Below are 23,080 nucleotides of genomic sequence, written 5' to 3' on the forward strand. Positions count from 1 at the left end.
CACTTATTTACAGCAGCAGGAAATCACATTAATATACAGCTACAGCTTCAAAGTTAAGTTATACAGTTTCTACTTAAGAGCCCAGTATAAAGATAGCAATAGGCAGTTTGAAATATCCAAGGTATGAGCATTTAAAACAATAGTTAACAATGGCAAAAATAGCTCTATTTGATACCAAGTCACTTATAAAAAATGGCAAAAATAGCAAATAGAGAAGTTATTCACGTCACACCTTAGCCAGGGTAAAGAAAGGAGAACAAAGATTATGCTGCACAGATTGGTTGTCCAGGTTAGTGAATATACAATAGCATTCCATGAAAGGGAAAGGAAAAGCTTTTCAAAAGGCAAACAACCCAACCGATATTCTCCTCCCTCCCAGCAATGCTACTCACATGTTTATGTTACACAAATGGTACAAACCAAATTTCAGTCTTCACATAGCCTCTATATATTCACAAACAGGATTTTTAACCAATAAATGGGGTCGAATCTTCACGTCCCAACATTGGAGATTTCTTATTAATAAATTACTAAGCTGAATTTCTATGTACATTTCATATGAAATTTCCCGTTCACAATCTACAACGACGTATGAATCTAGTAGGATTAATCGAGCCTGATTTGGCACGAGTATTGACAGATCGATTGAATATATGTAGTGATGAACTAGAAGGTTTAATCTCCCAATCTTCAATATATTTTGGCATATCTATATCAAATGGAAGCTTTCCTGGCATATCCTCGGCATTTGAACTAGAAAAATTCACGATATCAATTAATTCCTCCTTCTGCCCATCTGCATAAGATCCAATATGTTTACGAATCTGAACTTGTGGACAACTTGTTAAGGTCGAAAGATCCATTTGCCTGGTCACAAGGGAGTCAGCTGTAACCTCATCTGCATCACACGCAACATTGGACATTTTGCAGTGTGATTGTCCACCTGTGGTTCCCTGCTGCAATAATTTTCCCATTCTCGCAGAGAAATGAGAAGTTGCTGAAGTGAGATGCATCACAACAGCATCCCTGTACTCCTCAGGATGATCTCTGTAATGGCCTGCCATTGTGTACACAAAATTTAGATTCATTGTGAAGGTTTTAAACTGTTCCTTTTTTAGAATAGAATAAAGTTATGGTAAAATTAAGATTATATTACTATTTCAATCTAACAAAATCTAAGATCTGAACATGAAGGATTATTGTATTAGTTTAAATATTGAAAATGAAAATATCGTGCAGCTTACCAACATGAGGGGAACTTTTCCATGCAACTATATTCACTTCCCCACCAAGTTCACGCATATGAGAAGCAAAATTGCAGATAGTCTCAAAAGGAGCAAGATCATCATCTTCTGAGCACAATAAGAGAACTGGACCCATGTTCTACGCATGGTAATTGAGCCAGTTAGAAATATACAAGTTTCCTAACTTAATGCAAATGCACTCAGCACTAAGTATTTCACAAAAGTTAGGATGGGTTCACTTACCACTGACGAATACAAAGTCTGCCAGTGTTCAGCGCGTTGCGCTTCAAACCTACTAAGAAAGAGAGCATCCAAGGCCCAAGCTGTAGCCTGAGCTCCCCATCTCAGCACTCTCGGTGGATGATTTAACTTGAGGACAGTAGGATGGACCACAAAGTTAGCACCCAATTCGCTAATGAAATCTATTGGACTCGAATCATATATCTGTCCGGCAACACACTCTCTGACCAAATTGAAACTCCCCTACACAAAAATAAGAGAATCAAAACAAGGCATTATAATAAAACCACTTAAAGTAAATACTTAGTTACAAGAATGTGAGAAAATGCACTTCATTTTCATAAGCATAATCTGCCCATTTTACTATTTTTAAAGGTAGGACAAAATGGTTGAAAGAAAAACAAGATAATCAAGCTTACTGAATCAACATTTGGTTCTTCACACCTCTCTTGCAGTATCTGAAATAATATACAATACAGCCACGTCAGTATGCTTTTCATCCTAAACATAGGAAATGATATGGCCAACTTGCTTCTGCAAAGGAAATACACTAGTACACCTAGCAATTTACCCCAAACAACATTTATTTCTGACCTAAAATATTTATCACTGACACAAAACCAGAAATAAAGCTACATGTAATCAATGGTTCCAAGACAAATTGCATTGAGGAATATTTTTCCCTTCACATTGTTCTTTTACAATGAGCATAAGCAGTGCATACACTCATGCAATTTTCCCTGACATAAGCCCCCTTATCAAAGAACCAGAAATCAAGGCCTTATTTACATCTCTTAAAACAAAGTTGTATCTTAATATAGGTCATACATGGTCATCTTGTTTACAATTAAGTTAATACAGTTGTACCCTTTAACTAATTTTAGAAATTCTTCATAACCGTGCCAATATTTAGCTCAAAATATCAATCAGATTTAACAAATTATAAAAAATATACAATTAACTTCAATTTTAGTGCTCCATCATGTGACACATAAATCAGCCTTCATAAGCATGAACAAAATTATGATTTGTCAGATTCAGAAAGCCTGTGAATTTGAGACTAGTAGTCAAACCTCTCCTTATCACAAGCCTTACAAGAATCGAGTGCATACCATAACCTTATATGGTTTACAGCATGCTCCCATGGATCCACACAAGTACAATAAACTAGCATTACGATGGAAAGGAATAGTGGAAACTGGAAAAACATTAGTGATTCTGCACAAATTGCTAGAATAATGATTCTATACTGTTTGCCCTTTAAAAGAAAAAAATAAATCCTATGAAATTATTTTTTGTTAATTGATAGGCTACAATCTAGGTACCAGATGCGACAGACCCTGCCAAAATCAACTGAGCAATGGTCCAAATCTAGATCGAGCTTGGGTCCAGACAATTTATGTCCCCATCCCTGGCCATTCAGCCCAGGTACATCTCAGGCCACGTAGGCAGGGCCACCAGGGTTGGCTCCTGGGAGTACCTATGACAATTTCTTTTTTTCCTAAATTATGGCGAAGACATTGACTGAAAAGAGGATTCAACAAGATATATTCCCCCTTTATCCGTCTTTCTGAGGACTTGTAGGCATCCCTCTATGTGCCTCGAGGTCCCCTAGCCTCACATTAAATGCATAAATATTTAAAAAATAGAAAAATAAATTTAATTCATTTTTAAACAAATAAATTTAATAAGAGCTCCCCCCCAACCCAAAAAAAAAGTTTTTAAACCCATTGCCCATTGTTGTTTACATTCACCAAAAGAGGTGGAAAAGACAAAAGCTGAAAAAGAGGAAGAAGAAACAAATTGAATAGTAGTTACCGATATATCAATCCCATGATGAATGTGATTTTTGAGCTTCCTGTCCAATGTACCTATGTTCCAGGCATGATTGATATTACAATATATACTATTTTAGCATCAATGGTTATCAATCCGTTTGATGGAATTTGGAATCAATGAATTCTTAGTGTACTTACTCTGGAGTTTCGGCTTCCTTTGGTTTGTTTATGTTAGTTTTAACAGACCTGTTCTTGTCCAATGTACCTATGTTCTATGCATGATTGATGATACATTATTTACTATTTTACCATCAATGATTATCAATCTGTTGATGGAATTCGGAATCAGTGAATTGTAATTGTACTTACTCTAGAATTTCAGCTTCTTTTGGGTTGTTTATGTTATTTTTAAAAGACCTACTTGTCCTCTAAAATTTCAAATATAAACTTTATATATCATTTTGATAACCATCCCCCTGCCAACCCCAAAAAAAAAAAAAAAAAAAAAACTTGCCATACCCAAAACCTATCTTCCCATACCCACATTTTTTATCCATGAAACTTGGTTAAACACCAGTGTACCCCGGTGAGGCCCCCGCCTCCCCCTACCCCCCACCCACCCCCCAATCCCAAGCATTCCAGAACGGGTGGGGATGGCATTCCCTAGTCCCCGGTGGCGCCACCAATTTTGGCACTTGCAACTGGGAATGCAGGGACATCCCAGTGTTCCCAAGATGCTGAGCGGGACCCTTGTACGTCAAGTGCCCCCGCCCGGCAGCAAATTAAAACACATGTTTAAGAGAAAAGCACATTTTTCCATTACTTCTTTGGTTCTACTTGAACCCTAACAGTATGTGGAGCACATCTATGGTCTTCTATTCTTTCAAAGGGCCTCCAAGCTTCACTTGTATTCACATTTAGTATTTGGCATTTGCAGTTTGGCTAGTTTACTTCTTAATAGTCTTATACATCTTTTCATAACTAGCATTTTGTGTACAATATGTATAGCATATAGTATATGGTTGAAAATGATGTTCAATCTTATGTTGGTACACTGAGGACTGATAATAATGGTGAATTCACATCAAAGGTTTTTGAAGATTACCATGAAACTAAATGGGATCAAATGTCATTTCACAGTCCCTCGCACTCTATAACAAAATGGAGTAAATGAAAGCATTATCAAATCTGTGATGAATATGGTCTAGGCAACTTAGCATTTCAAACGAGTTAAACCACATCTTTAGGGTGAAACGGTTAAAAAATGCAATATATCTTTGCAACAAGACACCTTCAAAAGTTCTTCAAATGAAGACTCCATTTGAAGTTTGGTGCGGTCACCCCGTATAGTGTGACATCTCAAAATATTGGGATTAACATGTTATGCTTCAACTGCTAGGGAGCACAAACAAATTGGAGTGTTGTCACAAATGCATATTTTTCACGGTGTTTGGAATCCTCAATAGCTTGCTGGTAAAACTGACAAATGAGAATCAAATAAATGATGCGTTTACTTAAAGAAAGCATCACCGTGATTTTTTTAGAAAGGTGAAAATAGAAAGTAGCTGCGGACTAAAAATAGACATTGCTTATGGAAGAACTAAAGATACGGCTTACAATAGCAATAACTAATATCATTTTAATATCCCCTTAATGACTAAACCAGAAAAAAAAACTTGGCCCAAAATTTGATAGGATAAAGAGGCTTACTTATTAAACTAGTAGAGTACAGAAAGACGTACAAAAGTGGATGGGAACATCCACATGGGCAACTTTCACAGCAGATAGCACATGAAGAACCCACACAGAAGAAAAAAATGAGCATGCTTATCTACTAAAGCACCAATTTGTTTTGCTATCCTCTGAGGTGTGCATTTGATTGTGCAAGTTCATCCTCATGTATGCCTTTGAAAGTGGAATAATCTTAGGCAAATGCTATGAAGGTAAGCTCTCAACTTGAATGGATACACCATAACACTCAATTAGTAACTTCACTAACCTCCTATGAATCAATGGAAAAAAATGGCTCTAAGTCTTTGTCATCATCATCCTAACCAACAATGGCTTTAAATACCTTATAGAGTTGACTATAGATAACAAAGAAATGCCTCGTACTTTTCAAATCTAGCTTATACCTTTTCTACCCAAGAACTAATATGTATCCAGCTGAATCAAAAACATGAAAAATACTACCATAGGTTTGTCACTACACCAAGCTTCCCCAAATGTGACATTCTGTGAGGCTCTCAAAATACTCGTGTTAAGGAGATACGCCACTGTGTCCATAGCTTCTCTTGATACTGATAGGCCATGTTCTTGTTATGCATCATGCATTGTGGCATCTCACCAATAAACCCATTACGCCTTTCGACCACTCTATTACTGCAGAAAGTATCGGCATAGTCAACTAACATTGAATGCCTTCTTTCTTGCAAAATTCTCTTAGTACAGTGGAGGTGAATTCCCCACATTATCAGAACATATAATCTTTATCTTATACCTTTTGAAAGTTTTCAACGATGCCTGAGCTTCTGGAATGCATAAAAGAAATCAAACTGCTTCTAACATCTTCCTTGAGAAATCATCCACCAACACCAAAAAATATTTCAAAATGAGGGCAGTGGGAGATTTCAGTTCACATGAATGGCATCTAAAATCCGCTAAACATGACATGCACCTTCGGTAGGAAACCACTTCCTTTTCTACTTACCAAAAAAACACCAGGCACAAAGATTATGTTTTCCTAAAATGGAGGTGGTCATTGAGCCATATGGGCTATTTTGAGTTTGGTCAAATATTGAAAGTTAAAATAACCATACCCTTCATGTCAAAGAATGTTGGCATTCCCTTCGATGGCTAAGACATACAAATCATTTGTAAGGAAGTTCAACAAATCCATACACCTTGCCCAATGAATAGGATAGCCATTATATTCTATTTCGCATCAGAAACAATGTGTTTCTTCCAACTAATCTTAACATGAATGTAAGGAATTTCTGTAAGTTACCTAATAGACAATTAAGAAAAATTCACCTCAAAAACATACCTCAAATTAATCACTAAAAATTCAATAGCATCAATCAGTGCAATTCTTACATCCTATATCCCTTCCACCACATGTAAGCTACCATCACCAAGTGAAACTGAATCTGCAACTAGAATCAGCAAAAAACCTTACATATCAGTCCTTTTGACATGATGTTTCTAGATGTCCTTGAATCCAAGAACTGGCAATTGTTGTCAATGTTGTCAAAAAGAAATTAAAAAAGTGAAACGCCACTATCTAAACCATGTTCTTCAATGGTTGCCATATTAGCTTCATCACATGGCTTGTGGGATAACTCGTACAATCTTTTCTCGCATTCTGTCCATCCATATTTATCATTGTATAAACACTTCTTTGACCATGAAATATGAGAATTTTGGCCCTTAAACCATTCAGAAAATGCACTTTCTAAAGTCCCTAATGTAGGATCTCCTAGCTGTGTTTATCTATGTTCCTAATATGTTTATCAGAAGTTAGAATTCAAGTTTCAGCCAATAAGTATAGAGACTCCACAAATGTCTCAAATGAGGGAGACAAGATATTGATTATCAACGCCACCATATCATTCTTATCATCTAATTTGTTTATAGCAGATAGCTAATGCCTCTTGATGTGTGTTTTGTGACTGCACCAACAGTAAAATAAAATACCAAAGTATCTTATACTCTCTTGATCAAAATCATGTGTATGCTAAGATTGCGAAAGATCATACAACTGACTCCAACATTCTTTCATGTCAGTTCTTGACTGTGGATAAGCTCAATGGTTGATGTTATATACTGGTATAATGAGGAGACTTACACTATTTTCTCAAGTCAACTTCAAATAATACTAGTTTATGAAACTTTCAGATGATATGGCAATGCAAGTACTTTTTCTGTAATGTTCTGCAGATTCTGATAACAAAATCAGAATCCAAGATCAAAGTCAGGTAAGACTCAGAAATAACCTTGATGCAAATCTTATATTCAGGTCTGAATATGCTGAAATATAAGATGACTGTAAATTCTGGGATAATCACAAACTGGAGTGTTGAAATTGTTGCTAAGAACCCGTGAGGTTATGTATGCTTGAAGATCAGACTGTAAGTGTGCTGTGTGCTCTCCAAACTGCATACAAAACCCGCCTATATATCCTCTTTAGAGGGTATGTCCCTTAAGGGACATAACCCTTGACATATACCAATTAGTTAAATATCTCTAAATCAGCAACCATAAGAAATTGTTAGCAAGATCTAACTAAAGTTAGTTAAGGCCAAACTAAACCAATTACTTCCTGATCGCCGCCACCCATAGAGAAAGTATAAATAATAAAAAATGTCATTCTTAGAGAATATGAAACAAGGAGAGTCAGGCATGATCTGCACCCATAGACCTGTAGATTATCCAGGTTAATTTCTTAACATTTTCTGGGGGGACTTTCACGATATATGCTGAAAATAAATGAGAGTAGGGTTGATAGATCTATTCCAATCTTTAGAACTTAGAAGATGAGTATTGCTACGATGAACTCTACCAAACTTTGCTTTGCCAAATTCAAGAACTACGCAAAGCTAGTGCAATCTTCAAGAGTTGTGCAGGAATTTTTATATCCCAATGAACACCATCATAATGAACAATGTATATCGAAGATAGATGTAAATTAACCACGTGAAGGCTCAAAACCAACCTTACATTGCATGCAAGGAAATTTCACCATAAACTATCAATCTCATTCATCTAAGCACTTGAAAACAAATCTACTCTAAATGAGGGAACAAAGAACATGCAAGTACCAAAATACATCAAGAAATCACCAAACTTTAATGAAGACTTTATTACTTTGGTGGCTCTTAAGCAACAATCTCTAAATTCTGCCTTTTTACTAGTGAGAAGTGAGCCTTTTATATAGGTCCCAAATTACAATGGGTGGCTAGGATCGAAGCAAAACAAATGGCCCATATTTTTCCCTGTAAACCCTGATTAGGGTTAGGGCAAAAAGAGAGAATCAACAATTAATGAGAGGGTCCACTTGGACCAATCAAAAGAGAGTCACTCCCTTAGTAGGGCAATAAATGCCAACTATTTAAGTCCACTCAATAGGAGTGGGGTGAAAAGAATGTCCACTATGCATTAAAAGTTGTCACCCCAAAATATCTAGTCAAGGATTCCCTTCATTGAATCCAATGAATCGGGACATGTTGACTTTGGAAGGCGACTAAGCATCATTCCTGTTGACTATTATGTTACTGCTGAAGTTTTCATACTTGTATTAGAGCTCAAGAACTTGAATGTCTTTCTTGAATGTCTAGAATTGGAATTCTTCCTCCTTGCTCTATCCTGACTCGGATCTTTGAATTTTCTAGTGGAACTTCAAGATGTTGCAATCTTCCTTCTTCGTTTATACTTCAGCTTTGATCTTGAGATCTTGAATCTTGAATGCCTTGATCTAGAATTTTTCCTCTGTAATGTCCCCACTCATTGGGACAACTTTACCTATAGAATTTATTTGCAACATAGGCTATTAAATTGAATTTTCATGATTGACAATCAAGAAAATTCCATAATTTCTAGTTTTCTACACATCCTTAGGGATTCCTTCAATCACTCTTCCTAACCCTCTAGGAGAATCCCCCGTGTTGCTAAGGAGTGATCCTCAATTATGTGAAAACCTTATGACTGTGTTGTTCTTGGTTGTTGGTTGTATCTCCTTGTGTCGGTTGTGTGCCGATGTGGCAAGTTCATGTACATGGCTCATTGTTAGGGTTCAATCCTTTGGAGACCATGTACTTGATCTGCTATGTAATTTCAGATTCTCCCCCCCATTTTGTCGTATGCTATCCCATTTTTATATACGATAAAACTATGGGTCACAACCCTAGGTTAGAATAATTTATCTTTTAATGTTGAGTAGACCGATACTCCTTATGAATGTTTTAATATGACTGTCATTTAATTAAGTAATATATTTAATTAGAGTTTTTTTTAATTCATTTGTAAACATATGTAATCATAATTGATTGGATTAAATGAATATCATTTGGATACTCAATAACCATAAGTGTATTCTTATTTGTACCTTCATAAATTGTGATCATTATTATATTCGAATATTAACAATCATTTTATTTGATATACTTATTACTTGATAAATGTTTTAATCGATTAATGAAATAATTTTTATCAATTTGGACTCATGACCGTCCGCCCTTTCCAAATTTGCTTGTCCTCAAGCAAATATTGTGAGTTTAGTACCTTAGAATAGCTTCCTCCTATTTCACATAGGGATAACCCTATATCTATTATCTCACAATGTTTCCATAAGTTGATCACATATTATGTTCTTGTTCATCAATCTTTGCTCCTTTTTCTTGGACTTTCATCACTGCAGATCTCTTCTATTTGTTTTAGTTTTCCTCTCTTACATTGATGGTCATGGTTCCAAGGACCCTTGCATTTGATGCATAGGTTTTTCTCCAGTAGTTCCTCTCTTTGCTGGCATCAATGTCCCCTAGTCCATGGTTCATGACATATATAACACGGTCTTCCTTGATTACTCTTTTTTGATTCTACAACTTGTTGGGATATTGTTGTTAGGAAACCATTGGGTCTTTCCTTTATCACATTTGACTGTACCTTTTTTGCTTTTTTGATGGCTTCTTCTAGATTTTGGGGCTCAAAGGCTTTCACTTGTGTTTTAATGGATTCTTTAAGTCCTTCTATGAGCAAATGAGTGAATTGACCCCGAGATAGATTTGGAACCATTACAAAAAGATCTTGAAATTGATTTGCATATTCTTCTAATAACCCAGATTGTTTTAAGTGAGTTGGTTGTTGGAAGTACCATTCAGGATCCCTTAGATCAAACCTACTCATCAATCTTTGAGTGAATTCACTATAGGAGGTAATTTTTTTGAGCCCCAGGGAAATTTGGCCATAGTGCCACTATTTGTGGACTGATCCTCTTAAATGAACTATGGCCAACTTGACAGCACCTTTTTCTGTCATAGGATTATAGGATAGATATGTATCTAACTTTTGGACCCATGATTGTGTATTTCTTCTCCTAAACCATTAAAACACAATAATTTTACCTTATTTACCTTCTTTTGAAGGTCTTCATCTACATGATGTTTCTTTCTATTTTCCATGAGTTTAGATTCATAGTATTTTTTAAAGGGAATAAGTTGTTGAAGATTGGGATCCAAGCTAGCAGACATTTGTGCAATTTTTTCCACGCTATTAGTGGTCGTTCCATTATCCGCAACAAGTCCTTCTCTTGGAATGAACGAAGGGAATGTTTCTCATGGGACAGAACTTTGTGACGAGGGTTTATTTTCCTCATGAGTGGAATGATGGTCCCTCTGTGAGTTAAGTCTTCCATTTTTGTATAGCTTACAATAGTACCTTATTGGAGTTTTCCATCCTTTCAAATCTCTCATTAGTTTGTTCTATAAAGTTCCTTAAATCTTGGGCTAGTTCCCTTGCCATCGTTCTTTAAGGTGTGACAATGTGTGGACTAACTAGTTCCACAGGATGACAGGATTATTCTCTAATACCACTGTAATGTCCCCACTCCTAGGGACAACTTTACCTATAGAATTTATTTGCCACATAGGCTATTAAATTAAATTTTAATGATTCACAATCAAGAAAATTCCATTATTTCTAGACATCCTTAAAGATTCCTTCAATCACGCTTCCTAACCCTCTGGGAGGGTCCCCTGTGTTGCTAAGGAATGATCCTCGATTATGTAAAAACCTTATTATTCTGTGTTGTGCTTGGTTGTTGGTCGTATCTCCTTGTGTCGAATGTGTGCTAATGTGGCATGTTCATGTATGTGGCTCCTTGTTAGAGTTCAATCCTTTGGAGACCACGTGCTTGATCTACTATGTAATTTCAGATTCTCCCCCCCCCCCCCCCCCTTTGTCATATGCTATCCCATTTTTATATGTGATAAAACCATGGGTCACCACCCTAGGTTGGAATAATTTATCTTTTAATGTTGAGTAGACCGATACTCCTTATGAATTTTTAAATATGACTTATGTTGGGTGGATATTTTGCAACCGACATTTTTGGGTAAAAATCCAATCGCAAAATAAGATGACCAGCCACAGCATGTGAGACAGAGTCTCTCCTACCTTAAAGGGAAGGCTCCCCCTTCTCACCATTCCTTGGATCAACTCAAGATAAGCAAGAAGTCAAGAGATTTTATAAAAAAGGTGTTACCAATATCCTTTCTTCTTAACTTTCAAGAAAGAATCCACTTACTCGTGGAGCAAGTAATGGGCAGGGTGAATCTCTAACTACACTTCTATCAAGAGCTAAAAACAGTAATACCGATAAACCTTCACTAACTCAAAGGCTAGCTAAAAAGGTTTGACTCTAAGTCCGGTCGTACTACTATATGGAAAAATTTTACAATTAGGGCACAAAGACTCCTAAAAGTAAAAATAGCTTAACTATTTTGCGAATTAAGAAAGAAATATAAGCTGCAGACAAAACTTCTAGCTATATATTTCCACAACCACTCCCAGTCAAAGCTTCGGCTTCGATTGCTTCTTAAATCACTATGCTCTATTATTGAACACAATAATAACATGAATCAAAGACAATAGGCACAAATTATAGTCAAAACTTCTAATTTGCTCTATCACAATTGCTTCCAGTCAAAGCTTTGAATTCAATTGCTTTTTTTATTCACTTTTCTCCCAAATTCATACTACACAATCAAAGTTATGCTTGCACAAATGTGGCAGAGCTTTCTTGCATACAACAAAAGATGATTTTTACAATGAGGGGGCACTCCTTTATATAGGCACAGGAGTTGAGAAAAAGATGGAAAAAAAAATGTGAGCAACTCAATCAACTTTGACCTACTCTAACCAGAGTAACGAGAATCGCCATAAAATCGCCTGAATCGGCGATTCGGCGATTAGATTCAGCAATGGCGATTTTTTTGGAGTCGAAAATCGCCATTGCCGATTTCTTCAAGTGAATCGCCTGAATTGCCGATTCAGGCGATTCAGGCAAAAAATCACATGAATCACCTAGAAAAATCGGCAGGAATCACCCGCGGCCAATAAAGTATAGAGTTGTAAAATTTTAAAAAATTGCTTTTTTATTTTACTTTGTTTTTGACCTATTCTCTTTGTTATAACCCTAAAGGGCCTTCTATTTGTTTAACATGAGTAGAAGAGAGGAAAAGTGAGAGAGAAGAAGAGAAAAGAAAAGCCATAGGTTTCTAACCGGCAAGAAGAAAGAGCACAAAAGAGATCAGCAATCCATTTGGGGAGGCCATCAATTGCATTGGGAGCATTAGGGAGCCAATCTCAACACTCCTCAACTCATTTGCAAGAGGTAAGTGCTCTTTTTTTTTTTGCATGTTAGTGTATTATGCATTTTTTGTTAAATTTTTATAGTTTTCAAGATTTTTAGTTTAGATCTTGAATGTTCTTTATTTTTACTAAGTTGCAAACTAGGGTTTGTTGTTTTGTAGCTTTTATTAGCTTCAAACTTTGATATTTTACATATAAATTTTTATTGCAGCAGCCTTTGCTTTCATTTTTTGCAAATTCGCAATGGGTAGAAAAGATGAATGTTGGAAATATAACGAAGAGTTTCCTGGAAGAACCAAATATCAAACAAAATGTATTTTTTGTAAAGAAAAAATAACTTCTGGGGGTATTTATAGATTGAAATACCACATTGCTGCTATACCTGGACACGATGTTACAATTTGCACTCACCAAACTCCTGAGGCAAAACGCACTTGCTTAATGGCATTAGAAAAAATTGAAAAAGACAAAGCCAATAGGAAAATGCAACTTGAAGGGCTAAGGGGTATTGGCTCCCATGTTCCCGCATCCGCATCTGCATCTGCATCAGCTTCTGCATCTGTAGGTTGTGTTGGAGAGGGTTCTTCTAGGCCTCCTTTTTATCCTAGTTCTTCTGCTCGTGCTAGTGCTAGTCGGTCACATACTGAGACAGAGTCCCACACCAACCTATTGCATCCTAGAGTGCGGAAAAACAGAATGGATAGTTACTTTGTGCCCCGCACTACTCCTAGTTCCCAACCCACGCTTGAGGGCATGGGTTTGAACAAGGAAATTCATGATGCTGCCAGAAAGGACATATGCAAATTTTGGTACTTTTGCAACATTCCATTTATTGCAGCCAGGTAATTGATTCTTTTTTCGTTGTTTTCTTTAAAGTTAAAATTAAAAGTAAAAGTAAAACTTTAATTATATTTACTTGTTTTATAATTTGAGTCTTTGACATCTAAATTTTTATTTGTGACAGGGCTCCTTATTGGCAGAACATGATAGACGCGGTTGCTATTTGTGGTCCGGGGTTTAAAGCCCCAACTGAGGCTGAGTTGAGCGGATACCTCTTGGATGAGATGGTAGAGGACATGAAGGCTGAGCTTGAGGAGAACCGAAAGGAGTGGATTGCAAAGGGTTGCACCATCATGACTGATGGTTGGACAGATAGGAGGAATAGAACACTCCTCAATTTTCTTGTATCCTGTGGAGGTAATTGATCATTCTACTTTCCTACATACATAATTGTAAATTTTGATTTGTTGAATGCTAATTTGTTGATGATCCATTTAATTTTAATATTCTAATTCGTTGTTTTGTTACTTGTAGGATATACCATGTTCATCAAATCCATTGATGCTTCCGCACATGTAAAAAATGTCACATACTTATGTGAGGCTATTGAGGAAGTCATAGCAAAGGTGGGAGAACAAAATGTCATCCAGGTGGTGACGGATAATGCAGCAAGTTATGTTGCTGCAGGTAAACTTTTAACTTTTCAAGTTTTGAAAATAAATTTATTTGAATTTTGAAATTTGAATTTCTAATTGACTTAAAATTGTTGTAGGTAAACTTTTGATGGAGAGGCACCCCACCATATTTTGGTCCCCTTGTGCGGCACATTGCATTGACCTCATGTTGGAGGAAATTGGCAAACTTGAGTTTGTCAAGTCATGTGTGGAAAGGGCAAAAAACATATGCAAATTCATTTATAATCATTCATTTGTCCTTAGCACAATGAGGAAGTACACAGAAGGCAAAGAGTTAGCTCGCCCAGGTATCACGAGGTTTGCCTCGAATTTCATCACCTTGCAGTCCTTGTTGACATCAAGGGATGAATTGAGGAGCATGTTTGTTGGGCGGGAGTGGATTTCCTCTTCCTATGCTACGACCACTGTAGGGATAGATGTGGCGGATTGCATATTTGATGAGGATGGTTTTTGGAAACCCGCTAGAGAAATCCTGCAGGTAAATTTATTGCAATTTAACATTTAGTATTTTACTTTTACTTTAAGTTATATTATTTTATATTTAAGTTTTGACTCAAGTTTTTTGTTTTACTTTATATGTAGGTCACTGAGCCCCTTGTAGCTTTCCTACGAACTGCTGATGGGGAGAAGCCCTCTATGGGCTACATTTATGAGGGCATGGATAGGGCCAAGGAGGCCATCAGAGCCCAATATGCAGGAGTGCAGGAGAGGTATGGCCCTATTTGGGACATCATCGATAGGAGATGGCAGAATCAGCTCCATCGACCCATCCATGCAGCAGCTTACTTTCTGAATCCGGCATATCGTTTCCGTCCTGAGTTCAAGGCGGATGCGGAGGTTCTCACTGGCTTATACACAGTGATTCAGAGGTTGAGTAGCGATGAAGATAGCGCTACTGCGATTGTTGAGCTAGACCAGTTCAACAATAAAGAGGGGCCACTTTTCTCTAGCAGGATGGCCATAAATGCTCAGACAACACTACAGCCAGGTAAAAATTAAATAATATATTCAATGTTCATTAATCTAGATTCTAATCTTAAAGTTGATTATGTAATTTTAGAGTTAACTTGTAATTTGTAAATGAGACTAATTGTTTCTATTTTCAATTTTTCCCTTATTGCAAATAGAAGGTGGCAAATGTTTGGGGCCACAACCCCAAAACTTCAAAAAATTGCCATTCGTATTCTGAGTCAGCCAAGCAGCGCTTCTGGATGTGAGCGCAGTTGGTCCATATTCGAGCACATCCATTCGAAGAGGAGAAACAGGTTGACAGTGCAGAAGTTGAATGATATTGTCTTTGTTCATTACAACCTCCGTCTTAGGATCAGACAGATTTTGGGCACTGACTCCTCTCCGATCATTCTAGAGGAGATTGATCCAGAATCAAAGTGGCTCACAGAGGTTGTGGATCCAGTCTTCACTGAGGAAGACCGTGTGTGGGTTGACCAGGTGGATATAGAGGCTGAGGCAGCTAGAGCACGTTCTTCAGGCATTGGTAGACGCACACATGCACGCACAGGCACAGGCTCTAGCGACGTTCATGAGCCCATCTTACATGCGAGAGATATGGCTCGGCAGTCCTCTAGGACCTACATTAGACGCCTTGCTACTAGGCAGACTGGATACTCAGAGGCTGAGGCTGAGGCTGCAGCCCAGCTTCAGGATGATGTTGAGGATGATGATGATGACTATGAGTCTGAGGCTTGAGCTGGAGCCTTGTTTTTATATTTTGTTTACAGATATTGATACTGAATCATTGATAGACATATGTTTCAAACTTTCATGGATCTTCATCTTAGATTCTTACATACATTTATGATTTGATGTCTTATGGATCATCTTACATACATTCTATGATTTAAATCATTGTGATCATTTGATTTCTATTTACTTCAGCTAGCCTACAATTTACATTTTAGATAACATAGTTACATATGTGATGGATTTTATGTTCCATGTTTATGTATGTTAAGTTTTAACTTCTATTTGATGATGTTATAGTGTGTTTAAGTTATATTCAATAAAGGGTGCATGAAATAAGTTTTAAATTGTTAAAATATTTAAATTTAAAAGGTTTTTTCAAATTTGCCGATTCATTGCCGATTCACGATTCGATTTGGCCTTGCCGATTCCGATCCGATTCCGATTCTTGTTACTTTGACTCTAACTAAAAGAAAAAATATAGGGTTACATGCAACTACACATGCAACTCGCATTACATGTAATTACACATCTTCATGTAATACATCCTCTTCAATTACAAACATGAAAGAAGAAGAGGAAAGACGGAAGAGAATTGAAACAATCTTAGAGATTGTTTTGAAGGGCCTTGTACTTGAATATGCAATCCCAGATGATCATAGGGTCGGAAGTTCCTGTACTTTGTACCGCTACATTCACCTTGATAACTATGGCATTGCGTCTTTTGATAACCTCTGACTTTGATGAATTCTTTGCTGTCATGTGAAAACTTGATGCGATCGAGCTTTTCTCACACAAGTTGTCGTGCAAATGGAGATTGCTGATTTTTAAAAAGTGACTTGGGCTTTCAAGATGTCATTGCACGGAAAATGGATTACATGTAAATGCAACATGTAACGGGAGATGAAAGGTGAGATGAGATGCGAATGCAGATGGAGGATGCACTTTACATGAAAATGCGAACGGAGGATGAGGCGCAAAGCATGGAAAGATTCGGAAACATGTATTTGCTCATGGAGGTGCAAATGCATATGGAGAGATAGAAATGGAAAATGGAGGAGGGATAATGAACTGTATAGTCATCTTGGGTGAAAAGATGAAGTCAAAGTACATGAAAGATGAAAATGACATCTTTTTTATTTTTCAAAAAGTGACTTTTAACCAAAATCGAACCTTTGAAATGCAATTACACATAAGGCATTTCCTGTAATCGTGTCGTGCGAATGGATGTGGTAAGTGAGATGAGTGAAAATGGAAGCAGAAAATGGAATTACATACATGTGTGGATGGTGAATAAAATGGAAAACATGTAATCACATTTGTCAGATGAGATGCGCAATGTTGTGGCATGGAAAGATGGAAATGAAATGTAACGATGCTCTCACATAAAATGGAAAGTGGAGTGAAGCAACAAATTCTTGGAAAAGCACTTGTACCTTCTCCAAAGTGGAAAAAACCGGCAAGCAAGCACAAAATACAAAAACTCAAAAGAAAAACGTACCTTTGGAAAGTGACTCAAACATGTCAAGATGCAATGCACTTCAACACAAATTTGAATTTGGAAATTGAAGAAAAACCAAAAACAAGAAAATGAATAAATTCTTCATTTTTAAAATAAAATGCACTTTGCATGGCATTGATTTCAAAAAGTGGCAATCATCAAGCAATAATGTGCATGGAAATAGCAAGATACGCATGAATTGATGAGCAAGTTTAAAAATATCCACTTACTTAGAAGTTAAAGAGCCAAAATAGCATGTTTTATAGACTTGAAGACCAATTCTCCCTCAAATCCGAATTTTCAAACAATTTTTTGACTTTTTCCGTACTTGCATGTAATGGACATTCGATGGTCGAATTTGACATGAGAAGGCCAAAAACGTGGTCTCCAAAGACAAGAGCACACATTAAAACTCCAAAACGACCCCTCTTGATCCAAATGTATGGGCTTAAATGTCATTTTTTGAGTGTTTTGAACAAAAACATGACTTTTTTATGCAAAATTCTGGGCCGTTTTTGCAAAAACGTAGCCAAAAAATACATGTTTTAGAGTCATTTTTTACTTGTGAATGCAAAAACGACTTTCCCATATGCCAATACATGGATCCAAAAGCAAAAAAGTGATTTCAAAATGCATAAAGGTGGATTAAAACCTCAATTTTCTGGGCATTTTAAGCGAAAACGTGATTCATAAAATGCATGAAACAAAAATGTTTTGGCTTTTAAACACCAAAACATGAGTCACAATATAATGTAAAACCGATTCCTCTTTGGGCCAAAAGTGATGTTTTTTGAAATTTTTTTCCTAAAACGTGCCCTTGGAAGGATTTTGAAAAAACATTTTTTAGCAAGATAAATCCATTTTTGACGTTAGAAAATCCATTGCCAAGCAAAAACAACCCTAATGGAAAAGATTTCATGCAAATTCACCAAGTAAATCTCTCACAATGAGCAAAATCGGGTTCTTGAAGAGCAAATGCATGTGTTCTTCCAAACTCGGACCTTTTGGGGTGATATGCATGTTTTAAAATATGCTTTTGGTTAAAATCAGACCTTTTGGAGTGACTTGCATATTTTAAAAACTTTCAACAAAGAAAATCGGACCTTTTGGAGTGCATAACACATTTTAAAATATGCATATGATCAAAATTGGACCTTTTGGGGTGCAATGCATATTTTAAGTTGTATCTCACTTTTTTGATGCAATGACACAAAAACTTACCTTTTGATGTAATGACATCAATAAGGTCCACTTTTGATAGCCTTTTGATGTAATGACATCAAAAAAGTCCACTTATGATTTCAAATTGAACTTTATATGAAGTCACATGTAAAATGTCCACTTTTGATGGATTTTACATGTAATTGCATATAAAAGGTCCACTTTTGATAACTTAAAGTCATTTAACAAACATATATCAATTTAATTTCATTAAAATGTTACTTTAATGGGACAAACAATATTTATATATCATATTAAAAATATAACATATAAATATCATTTAAAAAGTAACATTTAAAAGAGCATTTGATTTAAAATCAAAAGTCAAACTGAAACTATATAGTTTATATAGTGACTTTAAGTGAAAAATCAAAAAGTAACTCAACTTAAAATTATAACAAAGTGCACTAAAATGGCCATATCTCTTGACTGAAAACTCCGATTACACTCTAGGTTAGACCAAATCGAAGGGCAAACTGAAAGTCATGACATAAGCAAAACCAAAGGACTAAAAACTAACAAATACACACTCAAAAGCAAAGAAAAGGACAATGAAGGCCTCAAAAATCAAGCATAGGCTTTGACAGAAAGCAAAACAAAAAATACTTGACGAAACCTCCAGTAAAATAATTTGATATACGAATTGAAGTCGACTGATCGATCAACATTAGACAATTGAATATCAAACTCAACTTAGAGAGACGCGAAACTAGATTGAAAAAGTTCTGTGTTGTTACCAACATTTTGTGGTGACAAAATGCAAGACAACAACTTAGTCATTTAATTAATATATTTAGTTAGAGTATTTTTATAATTCATTTGTAAACATATGTGATCATAATCAATTGGATTAAATGAATATCATTTGGATACTCAATAACCATAAGTGTATTCTTATTTGTACCTTCATAAATTGTGATCATTATTATATTTGAATATTAAATATCATTTTATTTGATATACTTATTACTTGATACATGTTTTAAATGATTAATGAAATATTTTATCAATTTGGGCTCATGACATCCTCCTACAAAATAAAATAATTGACATAAGAATCATGCCAAGAATTTAAAATATAAAACATAAAAACTCTTCCATATTTTCTCTCTAAAAAATCTTTTATTTATAATTTCCAATCTGCTTCGAAATTCCTTTTCTTCAAAATTCCACAGCTCTTTACAAATTCTCTCCAAACTTTGCATGCGTCTTGCTCTTAGTTTTTCCAAAAACAAATCTTTTCAAGGCATTTTACTTCATCAACACACTTCCTACATGGGTGCATACTAGACCTTGTAGGATTTTCATGCTTTTCCATAGTTCCTTAACTACCATGAATTTGCGCCAAAGAAGCATTTAAGCATTGCAAGACAAATTTTTGCTTGCCTACCATGGATTTGCACATAAGGCGCATTTGAACACTACAAGAGGATTTTCAACATGTCGACAAATTTCTCCTTGCCTTCCATGGATTTGCGGCTTGCGCCCAAGGTGCATTTGAGCACTACAAGAGGATTTCAACACTTAGACAAATTTATGCTTACCTACCTTGGATTTGTGCCCATGGCACATTAGATCACTACGGGAAGATTTTCAACACTTCGACAAATTTCTGTGGGAGGATTTGCGCTCACGGCTCATTTATCACGCTTTCCCAACTCAACTTGTATGCAATGCTTTCCCAATTCAACTTTCTTGCTTTCCGAATTCAACTTGCTTGCTTTCCCAACCTAACTCACTTACATTGCTTTCAGCATTGGAGCTCACCCAACGACTGAATATGTTCTCCCTCGATAAGTTATTTGCCCCTTTCTCACACTCTCGTCAAACGAGCAATGCATTGTGCACCAACCCCATTTCAAACGTGTGAAGAGATGTACGTTTTTTCAATGCTTTTCTACATTTTGATGCTTTACACTTGGTTATTTTTCTCATTTATCTGGAGATGTGTGTTTACCTGATTTTTCGTCTTTTAGGTGCTTTTTCAGTTTATCAAACTACTTTTCCTGGAGGCTTCTTTTTCAGGGGATGCTCTTTCTGGAGGTTGCTTTCTCAAGGGTTGTTTTTTAAACTGCTTTTTTTGGAGGCTGTCTTCTAGGAAACTGTTTTTTTGAACTATGTTTTCTGAAAGTTGCTTTTTCAAAGAATGCATTTTTTTGAACTTCTTGTTTAGACTGCACTATCTAATCACATTTCTGGATACCTAATTTCTCCCTCTTCTATTTGCGCTCATTAGTTGCCCAAAATGACCTGCTAAATATAGACTTACTATAAATAGTAAGTTTGTTCAAATGTGAAACTAGGGTAATTCAATACTTACGAAAAATAGAAATCCCAAAGAAATAGGAACCACTTCAAAACTCAACAAAGCCAATCTGAGACTTACTAAAATTTAAAAATATAAATCCCTGAAATATAGGAACCCCAAAAGACTTGGACTACAAGCATTGAATGCCAATAGCAAATGCAATAAGTGCATACAAATGGTGTGACATCTCGTGAAGTTTTTCAACCTCAAAAAGCCCTCACTCAGACATCCGCAACTGACATCTACCCTCTCCAGACACATCCAAACAAATGATATGCCCTTATTTTTCAGATGGACATAATTTAAATTCTTCTTCAAACATGACTAGCTCCCTCTTCCAACCAAAGTCCTCATACAGCCTCCACACAACTAGTGCAACAATCTTCACCCTCAGGACTTCAGCAATGTCCAGAAGTCTTGCCCTTCCCATCTCATCCTTCAGAATCTTTGGAATCAGTGTTGCAATCAACCAACCAGGCTTCCTCAACATGATCCAGCTTTGATACAAATGTTGGTAAAACATGAAGAAATGAAAATGAGCAAAATAGCTTGCCTACTCAACAAGAGAACCAAAAATAATATTAAGTTACAAAGTTAAAAAAACAGTTACAAATGACTGCAGTTAAAATGAACAGTGTTTAAACACTACTAACAAAAGATAACGCTTATTATGGAAATATATTATTCTAATATTTGAATAAAGTTTATTGGCTGTATGATGAGGAAGCTAAGAAATCCTCCATGCGAGGGATGATCTATTTTGTGAAATCAAAAAATTCTTAAGTCACATTGACGAAGCTAATTGAAATTAAAATATTATCTTCCAAATGCAAGGTATGTCATGAATAAAGCCACTCAATGCAAAGGTGAATGTAAATAAATTCATAACCAATGCAAAGGCAACACAATCCCATGCCCAAAAGCTGCTTCAGCTACAAAAGACATAACAAGGAAGAAGATGGTATTTCAACAGGTTGTAGATTTACCGTATCCACAAATAAAGTTCACGAATATCCTAGAATCTGCTCACGCATTCCACGACACAGTGAAAAAGGTGGGACATATACAACAAGCAACAGGGCCGAAGAAAAACAATCAGGGAAGGAATATAAAACAACTGAAACTTACACAAACTGATGACAGGGGAACAAGCTGCAACATCTTTCCATTGTACTAAATATTTCCAGATTCTGGAATTGCAGATGTCAGAAAGTGACATAATAAGAGTATTTAACATTTTTTTTCTTTTTTAAAGTGCTTAATGATAAACTCTATGATCAATACAAGGAAAATAAGCACCAGCAAAATCAAGATAAACAATAGGTTGTTCATAATATTTTAAATGCCTGTAGCTTTTAATGGTAGTAACCCTGTCAAATTTCAAACGTGAGAACATACTGAAGCCATTATAGACTATGGAGAATTCTCAAGAAAACAACCAAAGCTGCCTGCCAAGACTCCAGACCAACTAAAACTTGTTACTTCAAACTAGGTATTTAGACTCTTAACTCATCCTTTTAACATGTTTAAAAAAATTGTTAAGATACTAATTATAGATTCAACACGCAGACTTGTGGTTGTGGTTGTGTCTGGCTACTATCTCATGAATGTGCAGAATTCTATTTCTTTCTCCAGTATATAAGAAAACGAATTGATAGTTCATAGCAGGAATATCCTTTTAAGTTGGCACATATGCCGTACTATTTTATGTGCTTGACCAGGACTCCATCTGTAATCACTCAAGTATGAAAAAAGGCAAATCAAACAGTATTCAAATGTACTTACATCACTGCAGGAACCTGACCCAAAAAATGACAAAATTCACAATCAAATCTCAGAGAGAAGTGTGATCTTTTACTTACATATAAAGTGCTAAATTATGAGGAGAAAGTTATTTTTTTGGTAGCCCGTCATTAAAAAATGAATATGGATTAAAAGCGGAAGTAGATTACAGAATCAAGCCCCAGTTTATAGTAGAAAAAGCCAATTCTAAGAACATATTTTCCGAAAATTTTACCGCACGGTGCTCATTTGATATAGATAAAATGTGAATAAAATTGAAACATTTGCTCCACTGGTACAACTGATTCTTTTTAAGCCTAACTCACATATATCACTTGTTGATTAGCACAGTTACTAAACAATGAAGTGGCAATGTTGCCCAGAATAATGTAAATTTAAATTCAAATGCATTTGTTATTGTCATTAGTTCTTTTTAGACCCAGCTCACACAGATCAATTGTTAA

The 23,080-nt window shown here is 36.0% G+C and overlaps 1 protein-coding gene across 1 annotated transcript in view; it reads right to left on the bottom strand.

Annotated features, from left to right (window-relative positions):
* Positions 1-243: 243 nt before the first annotated feature.
* LOC149543816 (peptidase, S9A/B/C family, catalytic domain protein (Protein of unknown function DUF829, transmembrane 53)) overlaps positions 244-23,080 on the bottom strand; it is a 59,172-nt gene continuing 36,335 nt past the window's right edge. The window contains exons 4-7 of the mRNA XM_089798495.1: positions 1,904-1,942; positions 1,488-1,727; positions 1,245-1,383; positions 244-1,057 (exon numbers count right to left, since the gene is read on the bottom strand). Of these exons, the coding sequence (XP_089654621.1) occupies positions 573-1,057; positions 1,245-1,383; positions 1,488-1,727; positions 1,904-1,942 (903 nt within the window). The 3' untranslated portion in view covers positions 244-572. The remainder of the gene's footprint in view (positions 1,058-1,244; positions 1,384-1,487; positions 1,728-1,903; positions 1,943-23,080) is intronic.

The sequence above is a fragment of the Cupressus sempervirens genome, chromosome 8 (genome assembly GCF_028749045.1).
Source record: "Cupressus sempervirens isolate cs-2001-9-10 chromosome 8, ASM2874904v1, whole genome shotgun sequence".
In the NCBI taxonomy this organism is placed as follows: domain Eukaryota; kingdom Viridiplantae; phylum Streptophyta; class Pinopsida; order Cupressales; family Cupressaceae; genus Cupressus; species Cupressus sempervirens.